This window comes from Macrobrachium nipponense, chromosome 21, assembly GCF_015104395.2.
Source record: "Macrobrachium nipponense isolate FS-2020 chromosome 21, ASM1510439v2, whole genome shotgun sequence".
Lineage (NCBI taxonomy): Eukaryota > Metazoa > Arthropoda > Malacostraca > Decapoda > Palaemonidae > Macrobrachium > Macrobrachium nipponense.
In genome coordinates, this window is record NC_087212.1 from 64,669,196 (window position 1) to 64,692,124 (window position 22,929).

The following is a 22,929-nucleotide window of genomic DNA, read 5'->3' on the forward strand; positions in this document are numbered from 1 at the left end:
TTTCTAATATGAATTGTTCTTATAGATAAATGAAACATTAAAAAGGTTTTAATAACTTGAAAAAGTTTAAAATTACACCCAGGACGGTGAAAACTCCCACTCGTGACCGCTGCCACCATTAGGTGCAAGTGTACTGTATGATACAGTCATTTCCTTTAAAAAACCTTTTGGGTTGAATTTCCTCTACCTATCCTCTGCCAAAAAAAACCTTCAAACTCCTCTATCTAATCCTCCGCAAAGAGTTCTTCTGCTGAAGGAAGGCTTTGTGAGCCATTTGAGGTTTCAGGAGCTGGTGGATCATGCATGCCTTCGCTCCTGTTAGGTCTAACAAACTTGGTTATGAGCGCCTGTCTCAGTCTCTTTGTCAGTCACATTCACTATGTAATCGATTTCATCTAAATTTATTCAACGATAAAAAAGAACTGATGAAAATTCAAAATTTGATGTGAAATTACAATTTCTTAAAAAGAAATGATAAAAATTAAAAAATTCAACATAAAACGACAGTTTCTTGTAAAGTTTAGATTTCTCTCTCTCGCTCTCTAAAAAGTTGTCGACTGCTACCAAAATGGAAGTTGCTCTTTCCCTCATCTTTAACTTAAGGACAACTTTTTTAGTTTCGAGAAAATAGGTCTTCCTCTTCGACTTCTAGGCAGATGCATACATGATGCGGATGATCAGAATACATTTCACAGATCTGAATATTAAGTATGGCGATGATGATGATACCGATCATTCATACACACTGGGCTATGACGTCACAAATGCGTGAGGATGAGCCTTCTGTCTTAGCTAACGGCTGAGCAGAAGCCTTCAGAATACACTTCGGAGATCTGAATAATACCTATGGCGATGATGATGATCAGAATACACTTAGCAGATCTGAATAATGCGTATGGTGATGATGATGATGATACCGATCATTCATACACGGTGTGCTATGACGTCACAAATGTGTGAAGCGGAGCCTTCCATCTTACCTAATGGCCGAGCAGGAAATCTTTCTCTCACATTCCCCCCACCCCTTCTCTAAGATACCAGCAAACCACTTCCCCAACACCACCTTGAAAAGACAATAGATTTGATATGGTTCTAGTATGTGACTTGCAGACTTTGAACAGCTTCTCAGATACAGAAAATCTATTGTTGAGAACTAACGACCACATAAAAGGGAATCGCACAATCCGAACATGCATATTTTGGGACCAGACTGTAGTACAGTATTGAAAAAAATGTGCTAAACTGCTAAGAAGTTCCACATGTACATGTATCTAATATTAAAATGCGGAGAAAACACCGCATTTGTACAGAGTAATTTTAAAACTTTGTACGACATAATAACAGGAAATGAGAAATGAGATAAAATAAAAGGCTAAAACATTGATGCAGCTAGGGGTTGAAGGGACAATGCAAACACCCTTCAGTAATGCCTACAGTGCACTGTGAAGCACACTGTGGGAAACAAAAGAAAATGATATTGTTATGATACAATAAAGTTTGCTCATACTTACCTGGCAGATATATATATAGCTGTATTCTCCGAAGTCCAACAGAATTTCAAAACTCCCGGCACACGCAGTGGGCGGCCAGGTGGTTAGTACCCATTCCCGCCGCTGGGAGGCGGATATCAGGAACCATTCCCATCTTTTATTCAGATTTTTCATACCACTGTCCCCTGAGGGGAGGTGGGTGGGTACTTAATTATATATATCTGCCAGGTAAGTATGAACAAACTTTATTGTATCATAACAATATCATTTTGTTCATGAAACTTACCTGACAGATATATATATATAGCTGAATCCCACCATTGGAGGTGGGAATGGACAGAATAGAAAGATTTTAGGAAACAAATTACATGCAGATGATTGACATCTTGGTTCCTTACCTGTTAGCATAGCTGACTTCGTGATTACTGTCATCCAAGTCTGCTTCTGCTTTACTAGTCTCTCCAGCAAGGTAGTGACCTATATAACTGGTGAGTTCTACATAATCTGTCAACGGGAGTGTGACCACAATGTGACTAGACCATATTGACCATACTGTGGGGGCAACGAAGCTAAAAACCACCACCTGACCTAACCTATCAAAGTTAGTCCCATAACTTCTAGGCTAAAGAAAGGGAAAGCGCCTCAAGCGACCGACCCTTCAACTGTAAATCAATACAATAAAATTAAAAGCACACGTATCCCTTTTCTATAAGATAGGATTCGTGCTGCTTCCTGCCCCCAATAATATTTCTGCGGATATGTATGGTCCTAGCGACTCGCAGATCTCATATGTCGTCTTCACATCCCGCCAGAAGTGTGAAGCGAACACAGAGTTGCTTCACTCAAACGTGGCACTCAGGATGTTACTGAGTGTCATGCTCTGTTGAAATGCTTACGAGGCCGCGCCCTCACCTCGTAAGCATTCAGTTTAAAAGATTTTAAATCTTTGTTCAAACATGACGAATGAGCCTCTTTAAAAGAACTACTTAACCATAACGCCAGGGCGTTCTTCGACATGGGCAAGTCTGGTCTTTTTACGGAACACCGCAGATTGTCCGAATGACCTCGACTTTCTTTAGTTTTATCAAGATAAAACTTGAGAGCCCGACAGGGCACAGGACTCTCTGTGGCTCTTGCCCAATAATTTGTGCCATCCCCTTGATCTCCAGGCCTCTGGGCCAAGGGTTAGACGGGTTTTCGTTCTTAGCAAGAAGAGAAGGCTTAGAGGACGCACCGAATTATGTCCTCTAAAGCCAAAACCTCTGATGATGGCTAAAACCTCACTAACCCTCTTTGCCATAGCTAGAGTGGTTAGAAAATTAGCCTTTCTGGTCACGTGTATTAAGTTTACAGAAAGGAGAGGTTCGAAATGCTTGACATCAGGAACTCCAGACTACGTCTAAGTTCCATGCCGGATGCTTCGATCTAGACCATTTCAAGATTTCCACAGACCTCAAAGATCGTGAAGGGCTTTGTTGTTTGACAGATCCGAATCTCTGAGCCTAGAGGCCGTCAACAACATATTTCCGTATTCTACAATCGTTGGGACTGCTAGCTTATCCCATACTTCAGACGGAAAGGGAAGACGGTAAAGTAATTCACAGAGGTCGAGGTGGAGGAACAGTCATTCTTCCTGCACTATCTCCAGAAACGGCCCACTCCAATTGGTACACTGCAAAATATGCAGCACTGCTTTGCTTTGGCAATGAGACTTGCAATTAATCTTGAAGATCCTCTCGCTTCTCGACAGTCTGAACGCATTCAGACTCAGAGCGGAGAGGTTTTAGGTACCTCTCGAAGTGGGGCTGTTAGAGTAGACCGATTCTCTCGGGAAGGGTCCTTGGAAAGTGCTCTCTGAAGGACGTGACCTCTGTGAATCCAGCCTCTCGAAGGCCAACATGGGGCGATCAGCGTCTTTCTCGCTCCCTCTGACGCCAGCGATTATCTTATTATATTTCCTAAGCTTTTGAATAGGGGAAAAGAGACTAACCAACTATCCCCATTCCATACTATAGGATGGCGCCTATTGCTACCGCTCTCGGATCGAGAATAAGGGAGCAACGTAGAGGAAGCTTCTTCATCTTCAATATTGCGAAGAAATCTACGAAAGGACGTCCCCAAAGTCTCCACAACTCTCGACATACTTCTAAGCGAGGATTACTCAGACGTCAGTAGTTGCTGCCGTTGATCGAGAAGATCCACACGGATGTGCAATCGTGTAACGAACCTCTTGAGGATCGTTACGTTCCGTGCCTATGCCGATAACCATCTCTCTCTTCTTGGGATATGAGAGAGCTGCGGAATTATCTGAGATGATTTGGACTACTCGACCAAAAACTCACTCTTCGAGGAACTGGAGAGCCAACCAAATTGCTTCCAATTCTTTTAGATTATGTGCCAGGACCTCTGTACCTCTGTCCGGATGCCTGGCACCCTCTCGGTATCACCTGAGGTGATCCTCAACCCATTGAGAGATGTTTAGAATTATTTCTAGATCTTTGATGTTATTTCAGTTCTCCTGTAGGAAAAACTGTAGAGGTCTGAATTGCAGTCTATTCAGGGAAACAAGCTTCTCCAGCGAGGAAATGGTCCCCAGCAGACTCATCCATTCCCTCACTAAGCATACTTCCTTCCCTAATAAGGCTGCGCTTTGCATAAGCAGGAGAGCATTATTATAGTGTTATGCCGCGGTAGACTCGTACAGAATTCTGTTACAGTGCGGTAACCAGCGCCGAACAGGTCTAAGAGATATCTCTGTTGAAAATTTATTAGTAAAAGGAAGTCATGTTTATTCATGATTACTAGAAATCCCCTCAACCCGAGGCTAAAGTCCATGATTGTAGGGCAGAGATACGGTTCGTCAATCAATCCCGCGGGAGAGAGAGACGTAACTGACGGCGCATAACAGCGAGCTATCTGATACTGAATTGGTGACAGTTACAGCAGCTTACGTTCACCTTCTCGCAGTATTATGCCGAGTTGCCAGCTACTCTATTCTACCAAAGAATAGATTTTCCATTATTTGAACAGAAACTCTCAAGTTGGCATATTTAAGCGAAACAGAATTCGCTAAATACAGAAGCTGATTTTGTGTTGTCGTAACACTACGCTTAATTAACCAAATGTTAAATCGGAAACTCCTGGAAAGTTGCCGGGAGTACCGATTAAATATACTGCGTCATCCACAATGACAGCAGCCTTGTATCGTCGTCTCGCACTATTCTGCCCGAGTTACCAGCTACTCTATTCTACGAAGGAATAGGTTTGTTACTATTATCGATCAGAAGGAAATTCTCAAGCAGGCATATTTAAGCGAAACATAATTCGCTAGATGCAGAAGCTGAGTTGGTGTTGTTGTAACGATACCTTTTAGCGTTGTCCTTACACCGGAAACTCCTGGAAGTTTGCAGGAAGGACCGATTAAATACACTTAAAATAACAGTCCTTTCGGTTGCCATCTGTAGAGGTAACTACGATATGCGTATATGACTTGAACCCTACATTAGTAATATGATGCAAAGATAAAATACGTAAGTATTGTAGTCTCTTGAACATCTAATTCTCTACTACATTCTTTCCTCGACGAGGAAGAGAGAGAATAGAATTCGACTGTCTTCGTTCTCTTTGCCAAGAGAACGAATTAATATTATTCGAATGGAGATCCTCAAGTGAGAACCGAGGATCGAAAAGGACAGTTCAAGCTTCTTATGATATTGGACATAAGACTTCATGGACGTAGTCTACAAGTCTTTTTCCTGGATGAGCCTCTGACTAATGAATGAGAGCTCTTTCGAATTTTGTTAATGAGAGCTTATCTGCTTATGCGATAAAATGTTATTAAAATCTTTGTCAATGAGAACTAACCCATTTACATGACAGAAAGTAATCCAAGAATTCGAGCATATAGTCTTCCCGATTCCCGCAGAAATCAAGGAAGGGGCAGGATTCCTGATCAGAGACTGAGCTTACGACCGGTAGGACCTTAATGTTCCCCTTCGGCAGCGCAGACCCGAAAGCAGACGAGGCGTTTTATGACACCGAAATCTGCTTACAGTTTTTCTGGAATTCATCAAGTCATGGATTCTATTGAACGCTCCCTTCGTAGAAAGTGAAGTAGACATCTTGACGAGACCAAACTCCTTCCTCTTCTTCAACGATGCCCTCTTGAAGAGCGTTCTTGCAGGAATCCTGCCGAACGTCTTGATGCGTAGGACGCCTATCGTTCTGAAGAACGTCCTGGCAAGTGCTCTGCCGAGCATCATGATGTGTAGGATGCCGAGCGTCTTCAAAAGCGTCCTGGCGAGCGTCCAGATGTGTAAGACATCGAGCATCTTCCAAAAAGCTTATAAATGTTTATGACGTCGAGCGTCTTCCAGAGCATCTCTTCGTGTAGGATGTCGAGCATCTGCAAAAGCTTCCTCACATCTCAATGCGTAGGACGTTGAGCGTCTTTAAGAGACGTCCTCGCGAGAGTCTTACCGAGCGTATTGGTGCATAGAACACCAAGGGTTCTGAACGGCATCTCAGAGAGGATCTTGTCGAGCGCCCTGATGCATGAAAGGCTACCCGAGAGGCGTCCTGGAGAGCCGCACGGTGCTCCTGAAGTGTGAGAGCACTATAAGAAGACGTACGGCTATCGTCTTCAAGACGGCCTTAAAGACCTTCGTTACCTTCTAACAAAGACGGTGGCCGCCTGTGCGACATCTTGCGTCTTTGTAATACAAATGAACATATCCAGAAACGCGCTCAAAAAAGGAACGCCGAGCGTTCCGAAAGGCATCCTCGCGAGGTGCTTGCCGATCGTCCTGATTGCATTCTTTGAGCGTCTTGAAGAGCGTTCGGAAAAGGAGAGCGACGAACATCAAGGGAAGCGTCATAGTGAATGACGTGCGTCAACACGAGTAACCTGAAGAGGCTTCCTGGCGAGGGGAGAGCCGCTCATGAAACGCGAGCGTCCTAAGCAGAAGTACGGTGATCGTCATCAGGACGAGTCTTAAGGACGCCACTCGACAAAAACGACGGCCGCCTGTGCGACATCTTGCGTCTTTGTCACGCTCATCAACACTGCAGAAGGGCATTTAAAAGGACGCCTGTGTGTTCTTGGGTATGAGGAATGCTTTGCCCTTCTGCTGTCGAAAACTAGGATAGTCTGTCCAGCGTAGCTGCCGAACCAGAGTCATCTCTGTCCGCTGACAGAGTAAGAGGCGTCTTGGTGAGCTGTTTGACTAAGCAAATCAGCTTGCCGGACGTCAAGCTTATCAGCTTGAACAATATCCCGTTTCGTAGTAAAGCGAACGTCACATAACGTATACAGAGCGCCATGAGGAGAGGATTGGTTGGTTGGTTTTATAAAGTTTAGGTGTAACACCAAGCACTGGGGCAGCAAAGGCCATTCAGCACTTAATGAGGAGAGGAGGGAGGGGAGCGTCTTGGAGAGCAAGAAAACAATCCTTGCTACAAGAGTAACGACGTTCCTTCCACTCGATAGAGCGTTGAGTGTCTCAAAAGGCGTCCTCGTGAAGGTTCTGCCTTATGAACATTTTTTTCTCTTGACAAAGACGACGGCCGCCTGTGAGACATCTTGCGTCTTTGTCACGCTTATCGATATTAAGTCATGCCGAAGGGACGCCAGATCAGTACTCTGACGCTCCCTTCTGACGCGAGAGAAAGGACGTGAAGCAACCTCTTCTCTAAAGCTTCTTTTTTAGAGGGCGCGAGTCCTTCCAAGAGCTCCAACCCTGCGGGGAGGACGCCTCGGAGGACGAGAAGCAATCTTTCATGATGCGTGCTCGTGCACGATCTTTGGCAGCCTGGGAAGCGTCTTCAGGTCCTGCCGAAGGGACGCCAGATCGGTGGGGGTTCCTCGTAACCTTCCTTCGGCTTTCGACATGCCCTCTCCCTGTGGTCCTGGGAGTCCGACAGAGGTCAAGACCTAGAGGCGTTATAAGGCCGATCTGACGCCCCCTCCACAATACTAGGGGCACTAATTCAACATCACTACAATTGCAACACTGATTGGAGATTGAGTACTTTAGATTCTAATTACTGATGTAATCCACCATAGCAGAAAGGGCATTACCTCTCACAAACACTTCCTCTAGGCCCGTAGGCCATACCACAAGGTTAAGCAAAATAAAGTTTACAGGAGGTTAGTAGGTTCATTACCCTGACTTCTGTTTACTGATCTTGGAGGAAGACCTCCTGATTCTATTACGCTCTAATTTGCGTACATACGAATCATACATCTTCCTTCGGAATCAGTCAAATATCACACTAATTACATTGATGTTTCAACAAGAATTATGTACACGTCGTGCATATTAAGTGAGAATCTATCGAAAGTTTCGTTATTCTCACCTAACCCCTTGCAGACAACAAAGTCTGAAACTAGCCTAACTAGATTCAGACGTCTTATGTCAAGAAATTCAAAATTAAATCAATTTATGATAGCGTATGCCTAGCCACAAATCCAAGTTAATACTCCAAAAAGAAAACAACCAAGATAATTAAGCGGCAATGAAGTTCCAAAATCCTAGGCGGAGGTAATGAAAACAGGTGTTTACATTACTGGCAACAGAAAAAAATCTGAATAGAAGATGGGAATGGTTCCTGATATCCGCCTCCCAGCAGCGGGAATGGGTACTAACCACCTGGCCGCCCACTGCGTGTGGCCGGGAGTTTTGAAATTCTGTCGGACTTCGGAAAATACAGCTATATATATATCTGTCAGGTAAGTTTCATGAACAAAATGAGAATTTCACCCTTGATACAGCTCCAACTGAATGTGCAGTAAGAGTGGCAGAACACCGGAAAAACATAGGTCATCATCTATGGCTTTCCCCTGGCAGGGAAAGCTCACCATTATTTAGTGAACACGGTTTAAGTAAATTTAAAATTAGTTTAATTTCTCTGATAGCAATTGACAATGCATGAGTAAAATATCATGGACAAACACTTAAAACTTTTTCTTACCATTGCTTGTGGATCAGTGTTGAGATCATACAGAGTATTGACTGAGTAAGGTCGCAGGCATGACTTGTCCACTTTCCAAGGAATATCCATTTTTGCCTTACAATGATGCCTCACTCTGCCAATATGAGACTCAAAAGAGGATGGAATCCCTTGTGGAAGTAGGAAACTAAAGTTGAACACATGCGTGCCTGGTGGCAGTTCTGATGTGGATGAGCCTGGTGAAAATATAATTAATTTTTAAAGAAAAAATAAATATAAATTAGTACTTTAAGCACAATAATTATCACATAATAAATCATATGAAATCATCATTTGAAGTCCAAATGTTAGGCACCTTTACTGACGTCATCATGACAGAAAAGGTAAAATAACTAATATTTTATGCATGAATGCATGCATTATACCCTTTGTTTTGCACAAATTAGATCTGACAGCAAGAATGAGAGGTGGGGTAGGCAATCTGTAAAAAGTATAGTTTTATGGGATTGTATGTAAATAAATTTAAAATTCCTAATACCATGTATACTCATGTAATTTGGGATCTCGTGTATCGTGTGACCCCCAAATTTTCACCCTTAAAAAATCATTTTATCATGGATCTCAAGTATCATAAGCTCGTTTTTTCAGAGACCAAGTTAAAATGACTAACTTCTTTTCCTCCATCTCTTTATCTATCCCATCTTCTAGTTTAACAAGTTAAAATAGTAAAATATAGAATAATAAAAATATGCATCATTATTAAAAGTTAGTATACTAAATGCGTAAATGCATACAGCCACAAACAACTAACCAAAAAACAGCTGTTTTATTATATAAAACCAAATCAGATACCAATAGCTGGTTTGCAACAAAAATTGTGCCAACCCCTTACAATACATACTGCATACCTAGCCTAACCTATGGCGCTCAGTCAACCATCGGTAACATGGCCGCATTGGGCGTATGTATGGCAGTTATTTTAATACAGTATACATCTAAAACTGAAAGGGCATCTAATGCGGTATGTTATTTAACACTGAACTTATTTAATTGTAATTTATGTGTAATGTTTTGTATAAAGATGCAAGGTTAGGGTAATAATTGGTAGTCAAGAATGGATTAATCCATTTTCAGTTATTTCATAAGGAAAAAATTAATTCAGATCTCTACTAAATCGCATCTCGTCACTTCTTCTGGAACGGATTAGCATCGAGGTCCGGGGCTCTACTGTACAGTCAACTCCTGCCTATTCACGGACTCACGTATTTGCAGATTTCTCAATGGAACATATACGTATGCATAATATTCGCGAAAATTCACCTATTCCCGGTATTTTTCACCGAGATGTATTCATTAATTACTTTATTTTCATATTATTTTCATGACTAAATGCACCTTTTGTAATGAAACCATTAAAATAAGGCAGTCCCCAGGTTATGACGGGTTTGGCTTACGACGTTCCGGGGTTAAGGCGCTTTTCAATTATACTCATCACGCCTACTGATCTGGCAGAAGAAATATGACACCAAAAATGCAAAATAATCAATATTTAAAGGTTTTTTGATGAAAAATGTAATATGAATGCAGTTTACATAGTTTTGAATGCACCCAAAGCATTAAAAGTAAGGTTTTCTTAGCATTTTTGATGATGTTCTGGCTTACGACGATTTTTGGGTTATAACGTGTTTCAAGAATGGAACCCCCGTCGTAACCCGGGGACTGCCTGTACTCGGGTATAAGCATTTTTAGAGATTTTTTTATTTGAACTATCAAAAGAGTCAGTTCTATGTGTTTTTTGAGTGTTTTTAAGTATTCGCAGATTTTAGCCATTTGCGGTGGGTTGTGTTACACATCTCTCACAAATACTGGGGGTCGACTATAGTACACATCCATTAAGTGGCTGAAACCACAGAGGATTTATTGGCTCAGTACACTAAAAGATAGCTAGTTCCTTGCAGCAAGTAGTGTCTAGCAAACTAAGTTCTAAGACCCCTCCCACTGCCTACTGGTTTTTACCAAGGGTCACCTAACCAGTGCCCTATGCTGAACCCAAGGAGACTATGCACTCATCACATTATCACCATCCATCATCCCACTGCTGATTCCTGATGCTCCAAGGCAAGGCACAAATTTTGGCTATGAATCTAGTCTTTACCTGAAGAGGTGTGAACCTACCAATTTCAGACAGTATCTTTTCTGATATAGATAAGTATTAATTAGTGTTTAGTGTTAACATCAGGTATTAAAAATATTAATTTCAAGGTCGTTATGTTTGCTGTATATCATACAAAGAATGACTGCCTAATTGATAAAGAATCCTTATATACAGAGACTAGGGAATTACCAATAAAGTCACATAAAAGAAAATATAAATTTTCATAATAAAATTTATTATTTGGATACTTACCTACTGTTAAATTTAGCTATGTATCCCTCCGCCGATTAGGCAAGTCGGCAATCAAACAAAAAAAAAACAAATGGCTGCCCGGATGACTGTCTAGTTTACCTGTTCTCCACCAGGTGTGTTTCAAATGTTTTAGCTTTTGTAAAAATTCTCCTTGACAGCCCACTAAGTCGTGGGGAGGCTGTGTGGGTCTTCTTCAACAGTTGGTAAGTATCTAAATAATAAATTTTATTATGAAAATTTATATTATTTGAGATGACTCTTACCTACTGCTAAATTTAGCCGATTCCCACATTAAGAAGAGGATGGTGGGTAGTGCAGCTAGACAAAATTCCGCTCAGCCATTCGAGCTAAAGGTTTCTTATACAAAACCCAAAACATCCTCACCTGATCTGGAATCCTTGGTGGATTTTACTACCACCAGAAGTTGGATTCCATTCAAGGAGCAAGGCTCTCATACATATACAGAAAAGAGCAGTCTTGCGGAGAAAACCGCTTCGATTCAGCCAGCATGAAACACAATTGGTATGAGGGACCCCTGTGCCTGGGTCCAAAAGTCCTATAAAACGAATACCTTTACAATATAAAGGAACGCTCCTATAAAAAATTTGTACCTTCACGCTCCTCAAAATATTAAAATGATATTGTTAAGATACAATAAAGTTTTATACATACTTACCTGGCAGATATATACTTAGCTATAGACTCCGTCGTCCCGACAGAATTCAAAACTCGCGGCACACGCTACAGGTAGGTCAGGTGATCTACCATTCCCGCCGCTGGGTGGCGGAATCCCGACCATTCCCGTTTTCTGAGCCAGATTTTCTCTTACACCTGTCTCCTGAGGGGAGGCTGGGTGGGCCCTTAATCGTATATATCTGCCAGGTAAGTATGTATAAAACTTTATTGTATCTTAACAATATCATTTTTATACATGCAACTTATCTGGCAGATATATACTTAGCTGATTGACACCCTTGGTGGAGGGCGAGAGACAGCTATATATATAAAAAAAAAATTTTTAATAACGGGAAACAACAATTGTTGTAGGATCTCAATCCTTGGTTCTTACCTGTTTGGGCCGAAGACTTCATGATTACTGTCATTTAGTCTGCATGCCTCAAGAGCTTCAGTGAGGTAAACCACCTATGACCGAACAGCCCTTCTGGATCATGTCAATGGGGGCTAGCCCGCTTACGCGACAGAACCTGCATGGATCGTACCAATGGGGTTTACCCGCTTACATGGCAGAGCCTGACCTGTATCTTATCAATGGGGGCTAGCCCTCTTACATGACAGAGCTTTAGGCTTTACATAATGCACAACAAGGAGACCAAAAGTTAATCCCGACCACCTGACCTTCCTAACCATGTTAAATCTAAGAACTGAAAAGGGTTATTCCTATACCCTCTTTCAGTCAACCATAAAAACCAAACACCATAATGTTAAAATTACATAACCTAACTAATTAGGATTAACCTCAGCTCCTCCTCCCAGCACTAAATCCGCGGACACATACGCTCCCAGTGAAAAGCACTTCTCATAAGTAACTCTCACATCCCTTAGATAATGAGAGGCGAACACTGAGTTACACTTCCAATACGTGGATTCAATAGATTTGAAGGGACCACGTTTTATGAAAAGCCATTGAGGTTGCTATGGCCCTCACTTCGTGTGCTTTTACCCTGAGGAGTTTAAATTGTTCTTCACCACATTTAAGATGCGCTTCCTTAATAATGTCTTTAATGAAAAACGTAAGGGTGTTTTTTGATATTGGCCTTGTAGGATCCTTGACCGAACACCAAAGACTTTCCTGCGTACCTCCCAAAAGAGACTTTCTTTGTAAATAAAATTTTAGCGCTCTTACTGGACAAAGGGTCTTCTCCTGTTCTTCCCCCGTAAGAGAAGAGAGTGCCTTCACTTCGAAGCTTCTAGGCCACGGTTTTGATGGGTTTTCGTTCTTGGCTAAGAAGAGAGGCTTAAAAGAGCAAATTGCAGCTTCCTTCTTAAAACCCACTCTGCCCTCTAACGCTTGAAGCTCACTCACCCTTTTTGCCGTGGCTAAGGCGAACAGGAATAGAGACTTCCTTGTCAAATCTCTAAAAGAAGAATTATTGGAAGGTACGAATCTTTCAGACATCAGATAATGAAGCACTATATCCAAGTTCCAACTGGGATTTTTATTATTCTGACCTTTTGAGGTCTCGAAAGACCTAATAAGGTCATGGAGATCCTTATTGTCCGACACATCCAGACCCCTATGCCTAAACACCGAGGCCAGCATACTTCTATACCCCTTGATCGTAGATACAGCTAGGCCACACTTACTTCTAAGGTAAAGAAGAAAATTTGCAATGTCGGTTATAGAGGTACTGGAAGAGGATAGCTCATGCGTCCTGCACCATCTTCTAAACACTTCCCACTTCGACTGTACAAGGACCACCGTAATGTGGATGGTCTCCTGGCTCTTGCGATTGCTTTTGAAGCTTCGCGAGAAAACCCCCTCGCTCTAACGAGTCCTTCGATAGTCTGAAGGCAGTCAGACTTAGAGCGGGGAGGTTTTTGTGATACCTGTCGAAGTGGGGTTGTTTGAGAAGATCGCTCCTTAGTGGGAGCGATCTGGGAAGATCCACTATCCACTCCAGCAACTCTGTCACCCAATCTAGGGCTGGCCAAAAGGGGGCGATCAAAGTTAATTTCGTTCCCTCTGAGGAGGCAAACTTTCTTATTACTTCCCCTACCAGTTTGAAGGGGGGAAAAGCGTACCCGTCTATTCCCTTCCAATCCATGAGGAGGCCGTCTATCGCTATTGCTCTTGGATCTGCGATGGGGGAGCAATAATTCTCCAACCTCTTGTTCCAGTTGGTTGCGAACAAGTCTACGTTCGGCGTTCCCCATCCCCCATCCCCCAACTGATCGCACACTTGAGGGTTGAGAGTCCATTCGGTGGGGAGCACTTGGTTTCTTCTGCTTAGCAGATCCGCTCGAACATTTCTCTCTCCCTGAATAAATCTCGTTAGAAGAGAGATCTGCTTCTCTTGTGCCCAAAGCAACAACTCCCTCACTGCTCGTAAAGGGAGAATGAATGAGTTCCCCCTTGCTTCCTGATATATGCTAGGGCTGTCGTGTTGTCGGAATTGACCTGAATGATCGATCCTAATATCTGTTCTTGAAAGTGCAAGAGAGCTAGGTGAATGGCTTTCAGTTCCTTTTTGTTTATGTGCCAGGACACCTGAGCTCCTTCCCAGGTTCCCGACACTTCTTGCGAATCCAACGTTGCTCCCCACCCTACGTCCGATGCGTCTGCAAACAACGCTCGGAGAGGGCTCTTTATGTGCAAGGATATTCCTTGACCGAGTTTCTTCGGGTCTAACCACCACCGAAGATCTTGTTTGACCTTGTCCGTTATCCTGAATGACTCTTCGAGGTCCTGGGAACTTGATCCCAGTTCTCCTTCAGATAATACTGAAGGGGTCTTAGGTGCAGTCTCCCTAGGGAAACGAACTGCTCCAACGAGGAAATGGTTCCCAGCAAACTCATCCACTCCCTCGCGGAACAATGCTCTTTCCCTAGAAATACTGACACCTTTGTAAGGCAGCGCTCTATTCTCTCTGTTGATGGAGACGCTAGAAAACCCCGAGAATCCATCCAGAATCCCCAGATAAACTATGTTCTGCTGGGGATCCAGCTGGGACTTCTCGAGGTTGACTAGGAGTCCCAATGACTGCGTCATCTTTAATGTTACCGAAAGGTCCTCCAGACACTGGTTGCTTCGACTTTGCTCGTATAGCCAGTCGTCAAATACATCGAGATTCTGATCCCTTCTAAATGTAGCCAATGCGCCACATTCCTTAGGATACCCGTGAAGACTTGTGGGGCCGTCGAAAGGCCGAAGCAAAGCGCTCGAAATTGAAACACTCTTCCCTGTGACATGAATCTTAGGTATTTCCTTGATGCCGGATGAATTGGCACATGGAAATATGCATCTTGAAGGTCCAGGGATACCATCCAGTCCCCTGGACGAAGAGCAGAAAGTACAGAGGAAGAGGTCTCCATCGAGAACTTCTTCTTTATCACAAAGACGTTCAGCGCACTTACGTCCAAAACCGGCCTCACCCGCCCGAGGCTTTTGGTACCAGGAATAGACGGTTGTAGAAACCTGGTGAATGGAGATCTTGAACCGGTTCTATTGCCCTTTTCTGCAACATAAGTTCTACTGCTTGCAGGAGAGCTTGACTCTTGACAGGATCCTTGTATCTCGCTGTTAACTCCCTTGGAGTTCTTGTTAAGGGAGGATATTCCCTGAAGGGGATGAGGTATCCTCGAGATCCAGCTGTCCGCCCCTCTCTTCGCCCAGACTCTGGCAAAGTTCGACAGTCTGGCGCCTACCGCTATCTGGAGGACTTCTTCATTTTGCCTTCCCTGCAGGTCTCCTGGAAGGTCTTCCTCTGGTATCCGGTCTTCTACCTCTAAAAGGGGTTCTTGAGGAGGAAGAGGCTCCTCGAAAGGGCTGCTGAAGAGGTGCTTTATCCTTCTTTTGAAAAGGAACAGCAGGCTTGAACCTCTTTGCTGACTGTCAGTAAATCCTGCGTGGCTTTTCCAGCTAATGATTTTGCTACATCCCTCACCGTGTCCTGTGGGAAAAGGTGGTTCGAAAGTGGCGAATATAGCAAGGCCGACCTCTGTAGAGGAGATACTGACTTGGACAGGAAAGACCCGTACACTGCTCTCTTTTTCAAAACTCCCGATCCAAAAAGAGCAGCCACTTCCACCGAACCGTCCATCACCGCTCTGTCCAGACAAGATAATACACTCGATAATTCGTCCATAGTGACAAATTCGGGATCTTGGGCTCTCTTCGCAAGGGCTCCCAAAGCCCAGTCCATAAAATTGAATACTTCGAGTGTCCTAAAGAGTCCCTTTAGTAGATGGTCCAGTTCACACATCCCCCAAGTAGCTTTTGCTGATAGTAGAGCGCGCCTCCTTGAAGAATCTACTAAGGAAGCGTAATCTGCGTCTGCCGATGAAGGCAGTCCTAAGCCCATAGGTTCCTAGGTATCGTACCATCTTCCAGGTTTACCCGTCAACTTTGAAGGAGGGCATGAAAAAACTGTCTTGCCCGCCTCTCTTTTATTCTTAAGCCATTCTCCAAATCCTTTGAACGCTTTTTTCATACTAAGGGCTGGACGCATTTTTACAAATGAGGATGCTTTTGGAGACTTCGTGCTTGATAGCAAAGATCCTGGAGAGGGCGGATCCGCTGGTTGAAGCTTATCCCCGAACTCCTGCAACAACAACAAGGACAATCTCTTATAATCAGAGACTACTACATCCACTGGTAATTCTTCATCCGAGACTTCTTCTAAGTCTCCGGCTGTAGGGGATCCTTTCGGAGAAGAGCGGTTCTTAGTTGTCGAGGGACTTCTGTCAAACGAAGAAGAACGTCGTCCGTGTGACAAATCCTTGCTACTACAAGGCGCAATAGAGTTCTTAAACGCACGAGATCTTCTCTCAGGAACCTGTTTCCTACCAGGTGAAGGGCTCCTACTCTCCGAAGAACTCATAAAGTGCGAAGGGGTCTTACTCTGACCTAAGCTCGTACAAGGAGCCTGGCGCCTACTCGACTCCTGACGCCTGCTCGACTCCTGGCTGCTGCTCTGGCTCTGTTAGACTCCTGGCGCTCCTACCCGACTCCTGACGCCTGCTCGACTCCTGAAGCCTGCTTGATTCCTGGCGCCTGCTTGACTCCTGGCGCTTGTCGTGACTCCTGGTAGGCTCTTGACGCCTCTCACAAGACTCCTGGCGTCTGTTAGGCTCTATATGCCTGTGATATTCTTGGCACCTACTAGGCTCTGTCAACTCTATGTGTCTAAAAAGCTCCTGCTTCTTTGGCTCTTGACGCCTATCCTGATCCTCAGAAGAGGAGTCCGACTCCTGACTTCTCCTAAGAGACGTAGCTGATCGCTTGCTCTGTGAGCGGCTACCGCTGGGAACTTTCTTCCTATAGATAGGAGAGGATCGTTTAAAGGGAGAACGAGAGAGTCTCTCCGGTGACGAGCGCCTACTAGAGTGAGAAACTTCTCTCCTACCAGGAGAAGAAAACTTCGATCTCTTCACTGGAAGGGAGGAGTCTTTTCTTCGAGACGAATCCTTATGTAGAGCGCCTACCAAGGAGGATATTTGCTCCTGTAGATTAAGCAGGAAAAGCTTAGTCGGATCTTGAGGCGCTGGAGACGGTCTTCTCGCCTTCTTACTAGTCGAAGGAAAATCCTCTGGAAATCGCTCTGGGCTTGAATCAAAAGCGTCTCCTTTCGGCGCTACCCACGATCTCTTCAGAGGACGAGACTTCGAAGCAGAGCTCCATCCACGCCTGGACGAGGAGGAGTCCGACGCAGAAAAACACTCTTCCAGGATGCTTTTTCTACGGCTATCCAAGGCAGCCTGGGTCGTTACTTCAGGATCTGCCGAAGGGACGCCTGATCGTTGGGGATGCTCCACATCCTCCCTGCGGCTTTTGACATTCCTCCTCCCCTGGTCCTGGGAGTTTGGAAGCGGTCTAGGCCTAGGAGCAAAATGCGGAGCCGATCAGACGCCCCCTCCACTGCACTGGGGTCACTGTATTCACTGACACTCTTACCTTGTGTTTCCATAGCTTTAAGCTGCTCCTGAAGCTCCCTGATCGAGGATCTCATTTTTTCCATTTCTGAAAATGAATCCTTAGATTCAACACAGGGAGAAGGGGCTGAGGTTATGGGAGAAACATCATCTAGCTTGTTAGTTTCTAATTCAGGCTCAAAAGAACAAGATCTACTCGAGCTTCTAGCTGACGCTTTCCTAGCTCTATCCTTCTCTCTTTTCTTAATATAAGAAGCTAAATCCTTCCATCCTTGTTCCGTAAGCCCTTCACATTCAGCACAAGTTCTATCAAACGCACATTCAGAACCTCTACATTTACTACAAAGTGTATGAGGATCTACCTCTGCTTTAAACAACCTAGTTCTGCATTCTTCCCTTGCACAAACCCTAAACTTAGGTGTTACTTTAACTTCAGCCATCTTAATAGACAAAACCAAATCCAAGTCCTAATCCAGTCCAAAATAAGCGTATGCCAATCCCGAGAATAAACAAGAGTACTTCACCAAATGAGTCCAACCAATTCTCGGCAAATGAGCAGAATTCCAATCAGGAGAGACCAAACAACAGTTGTTGCCGGCCTCAGCGACAGAGAAAATCTGGCTCAGAAAACGGGAATGGTCGGGATTCCGCCACCCAGCGGCGGGAATGGTAGATCACCTGACCTACCTGTAGCGTGTGCCGCGAGTTTTGAATTCTGTCGGGACGACGGAGTCTATAGCTAAGTATATATCTGCCGGGTAAGTTGCATGTATAAAAATCCGGGATTTAAACAAGAGAGCCTAAAGAATTGCCCTTCTTTTGGTTCAGGAAAAGACTACCCACTGCTAGTAGCGGATTAAGGACTTTACTGTTTTCAAACACAATTCTGCATACTTAAGGTAGTGATCAGGCAAAAACTGAATTGTACTTCTACTGTGACACATCAATCCTATTCTGGAGCGACAAATTGACTTAACACTAAATGAAGTTGCGACTGCTGCTCACATTATGAATATTTAACTTCAATAAGGTAAAAGATATGGAGCTAGTTCTCATACACTAGCCTATCCATTATGTCACAGAGGACCTTGTGTTCCTTGACAAAGTTTCTAAAAATCATAACACAAAAGGTTAACTTTGCCTCTTCCAGGCCTAACCTTCACAAATACATTCTAGGTTTTCTAAAACCACAAAACAAAAGTTAACTTTGCCTTCAAGTTTAAACACTGGCAAAGGCGATATAAGTTTCTAAAAATCACAACACAAAAAGTTAACTTTGCCTCTTCCAGGCTTAACCTTCACAAATACATTCTAGGTTTTCTAAAACCACAAAACAAAAAGTTAACTTTGCCTTCAAGCTTAACCATTGGCAAAGACAACTAGGTTTTCTAAAACAACAAAACAAAAGGTTGATTCTTGCCTCTTCATGGCTAACCTTTGACCACATCTGTTTTTCTAAAAACCACAAAACCAAAGGTTAACTTTGCCTCTTCCACCATTTACCTTTGACAAAGATTTTCAAGGTCTCTAAAAGGATGATAAAAATGTTCTAGGTTTAACCTTTAAATTTAGATGCCCAACAGGATATAGAAGTTTCCTCTTCTTCCCCACAAAGGGGTTACGGTACATTGGAATTCTTCCAGGGAGCTATATAGCATAGCCTTAACATCACCCTCAGCTCTAAGGCAGAAAGCTAAATAGCATTCCCTTTACACCAGCCTAAAGAAGGGTGCTGACAATAAATTTACTTACTAACCACTGCTAAATAAAAGGTTTTACTGTAAATTCAGATAAAGTTTAGACCCACATCTCAACTCCCGAGAGAGACTGATATAGAAATGAAGGAGCTTCAATCTCAACACCTTACAGTGCTGGTCCTCAGCAAGATCTAAAAGTACTTGGTGCAATACCAAGGAAAGTACGTATGGAACGATAACTTTGGAAGAAGACAGTGAAAAGTCTTATCTCCTCTAAACAGAAAACACTGACGTCTAAAAGGTTCCACGTGCTGAAAATTCTTCCAGAATGGTACCCTCAGCAACGCACAGACCACTGCTTCTGACCCCAGGCCATGGCAGTTTTAAATTAAGGACAGATCCTATGATAACTTGAAAATCTTATTATTGGGAGGGGACATTCTAACATCTCCAAGCAGTTAAGGAGATGCCAATGTTAATGGAACTGTATGGAATTGTGTAGAAGAGTTGATTTCTTCTTAACGGAAGAATGAGACATCTACCAAGAGCACTGGAAATTCTGAACATTTTTTCCCTGAGGCTACAAGGGCTCTACAGGAGACACTAAGCTATTCTTGAACTTGAAATTGCTCAATAGTATAAATACAAGAGGCAGCCTATGAGTCTGAATTAGGCAAAATTTATGGAAGCATCCACTGCTCAAGCCTGAGGGCCAACGAAGTAGTAGTAATCATTCGGACATCCCTGTTCATCTACATGCTAGGAAGTCTAAATGAGTGCTCCTTAAATACACACCAAGTGCCCTTGTAGGCAGTTGTTCTTCCTGAATCCCCAATTGCTAAAACATGTCCTTCCACAGAACGGATGATCAAACCAATATGTTGTTTCATTTCACTCAAAGCAGAAAACTTCCCACAAAGACTGTTTCTGACCGGGAATAAACCTGCTAAACATCCTGATGTCTTTCCACTGCCCTGACATTTAAAAAATTTTACCAGGTGTAGTGTTGACCATTCTATGTTGCATGAAGTGTAATGACACTAGTTAAACTCTGTGTTGCACGACAGAGGGAATAGACCAAAACCTGGACTTAGGTTTAAGAACAAAATGGACAATTCTTGGTTACAAAGTTCCTCCTACAGTCCTGGAACCAAAGTTGGTTCTGGATTACTTACAAATTTAATGAACTTTATTTGTAAGTCATAATTCTTACATTGAAACTGTACATAAATTGAGCATAATTATCTGAAAATATCCTGTGAGGCTATGTTCCCTAATGAGGAAAAGCCCTTACCATATAGGAAGTTTCCTTCAGGCCTTAAATTCTTCAAGCAGCACATGCCTATCCATCTTGACTGACAAGCATGCATAATTAAGTATCATCCCCACATCACTAGATAAGAATGGGGATATAGAAAATTAACAATATAATGCATAGAAATTGGGCCAGAAGAAGCAACAGGTCCTTGGCCTTTGGAATACTGTTGACAGAGTTGGCCAACTTGAATCACTGATTCAGAAAAAGTGTCTTGCTCCTAAAGTCGACACCATCCACCAATGGGCAACAAGTCCCTGACATAACTTATAGAGGACTGCACACTAATCCAAACAAAGTGGACAGAACAGCAATACCTTCTAGTAAAAACATCTTGAAGAATTTGCATAACTGTGGATGTATTGGTAAGTGGAATACATTCTGCATGTGTATCACAAGTCTGCCCGTTCTTTGGAAAGGCACTAAAACCATGCTAGAAAACCAACAAGTATGTGTGTGGGCTGACACTTCCTGTCGTTCAGTCTCCAAACGTCCAAGAATATCTCCAATTACTTATGGAGCTCGTCCTAAAAATTACCCTTTGACCATCATTCCCTCTATATACAATCTCCTACTAAAAAGAGACTTATGAGATTTCTGCTGAAGACAAAGGAAGCTATAAGAGGGAGATTAAACCAGTGGAGGACAACCAAAAAAGAATCATAACCACCCTTCACCGTCTCCACCATGTAACGCCCTGGTCCAAAGTCTCTCCATGCATGTTCAGAGGTTGCAACTGTCCATATACCAGAACCTGAGTCTGCACTTATCCCTGAAAGGTATAAAACAAGATTACCAATAGATAATCCCTTTTTGCCTCAAACCGAGCTGCATAGTCAGACAGGAAGCGAAAGTGTTCTTGCTTCTTCCAAACCGAGCAAGTATAAGCATGAGGACACTACCTTGCAGCATCAGAAATGAGTTACTGTATATACTTGCATAACACACAATCTTGCATATCATGCAACCCCCAAATTTTTACTCTCAAAAAATTATTTTAGCACGTATCTCACGTATCATGCGAGCTAAATTTACGAGACCAAAATTTAATAATAGGCTAACCTCTTTTCCTCCTCTTTATCTACGTATTCCATTTTTTAGGCTAACCCCTTTTCCTCCATCTCTTAATCTATCCCATCTTCTCGTTAACTTTAAAAAAGTAAAAGAGAATGCAAAAAGTATAAGTAGTAATGATATACTTGTTTGGAAAACACATACAGCCAGAAATAGCTGATTTACTATGAACAACAAATCTGATAAAAACAGCCTTTTTGTTTCCATTTCAACCATCGTACGATAGTAAAAAATTACCATGATTATGTTACAAATGACGTTAATGAGAATAGGACTGATATATTTTTACATTACAGGTAGTAGTCGACTTACTACCGCAATTGGTTACAAACAACCAGACACAAATCGATTTGGATGTAAGTCGGCCCATGTTAATCTACCAGAAGAATATTATACTAGTGTAGCCTACACTAGAGTAATCAGTACCATATTTATATATAGGGTAGCCTAGCCTACACTACACAGCATACTTTATACATATATGGCATACTAATTATTAATTTCACCTAATTCTCTCGGTTCAATGTACATTGGCTTTTGATGATTCAGTACAAAGAGAAATTGAATAACATTTAACAAGTTAGCCTCGCCTAGGTATCTAGTACATATATCGTATATATACAAATACAGTAGCCTAGCCTTCAGTATACTGTATACTACATACGTATACAGTTGAGCCCCGGTTCACAACCGTATTAGAACTCGACATAATCGGATTTCGCCACTAAATTTCCAATAAACTTTGTATCTGTTTTCAACCAAAAAACCAGTTTCTGACCCCAGACCATATGATGTTTGTCAACAAAACTGTTTCTGCAAGCCGCCTCTAGTTGGTGTCATCCAGTGCTACCAAATGTAGCATAATTTCATGTTTTTTAGCATAATTTGACACAAGAATTGTAGCTTAGCATAATTTCTTTCACACTTAGGGTTCTAGTACGATTTTAGAATGTATTTTCACTAAATTTTAAATAAAATGCAGAAAATTCCTCAATTTCATACACAGCTATAGTGAATATATGTATCTTCATAGTGAAATTGCCTCAAAAGCAGCACTAACAAATGAGTTAATTGCTAAGTTTGTACCCAACTAAGGAACGTTAAATTTTGTGAATATAAATAAATAACCATAGTGGCATGACAAACGATCAGTAAAGTGTTAATAATGTTTTTTCTTCATGAGTAAAGAATTATTTTTTTTTCCTTTTTTAAGTTTTATTTTTTTCAGTAGTTATCAAAATTTTAATTATGTCTGAAGTGATTTTCACACAATTTTCAAGTATTTATTCATTGTGTATGTGATCTGCTAAAGAAAAATGGTGCTTCAGTGGCATGATAATGATCAAGTAATAAGTATGTATGTTTTTCTTCTTGAGTAGAGAC

The 22,929-nt window shown here is 42.5% G+C and overlaps 1 protein-coding gene across 5 annotated transcripts in view; it reads right to left on the reverse strand.

Moving 5' to 3' along the window:
• The window catches only part of LOC135198090 (arrestin domain-containing protein 1-like), a 278,270-nt gene that overhangs the window by 197,096 nt on the left and 58,245 nt on the right, over positions 1–22,929 (reverse strand). For all 5 annotated transcript variants that reach the window (XM_064225523.1, XM_064225522.1, XM_064225518.1 and 2 more), the window contains exon 4: positions 8,463–8,677. In XM_064225523.1, the coding sequence (XP_064081593.1) occupies positions 8,463–8,677 (215 nt within the window). The remainder of the gene's footprint in view (positions 1–8,462; positions 8,678–22,929) is intronic.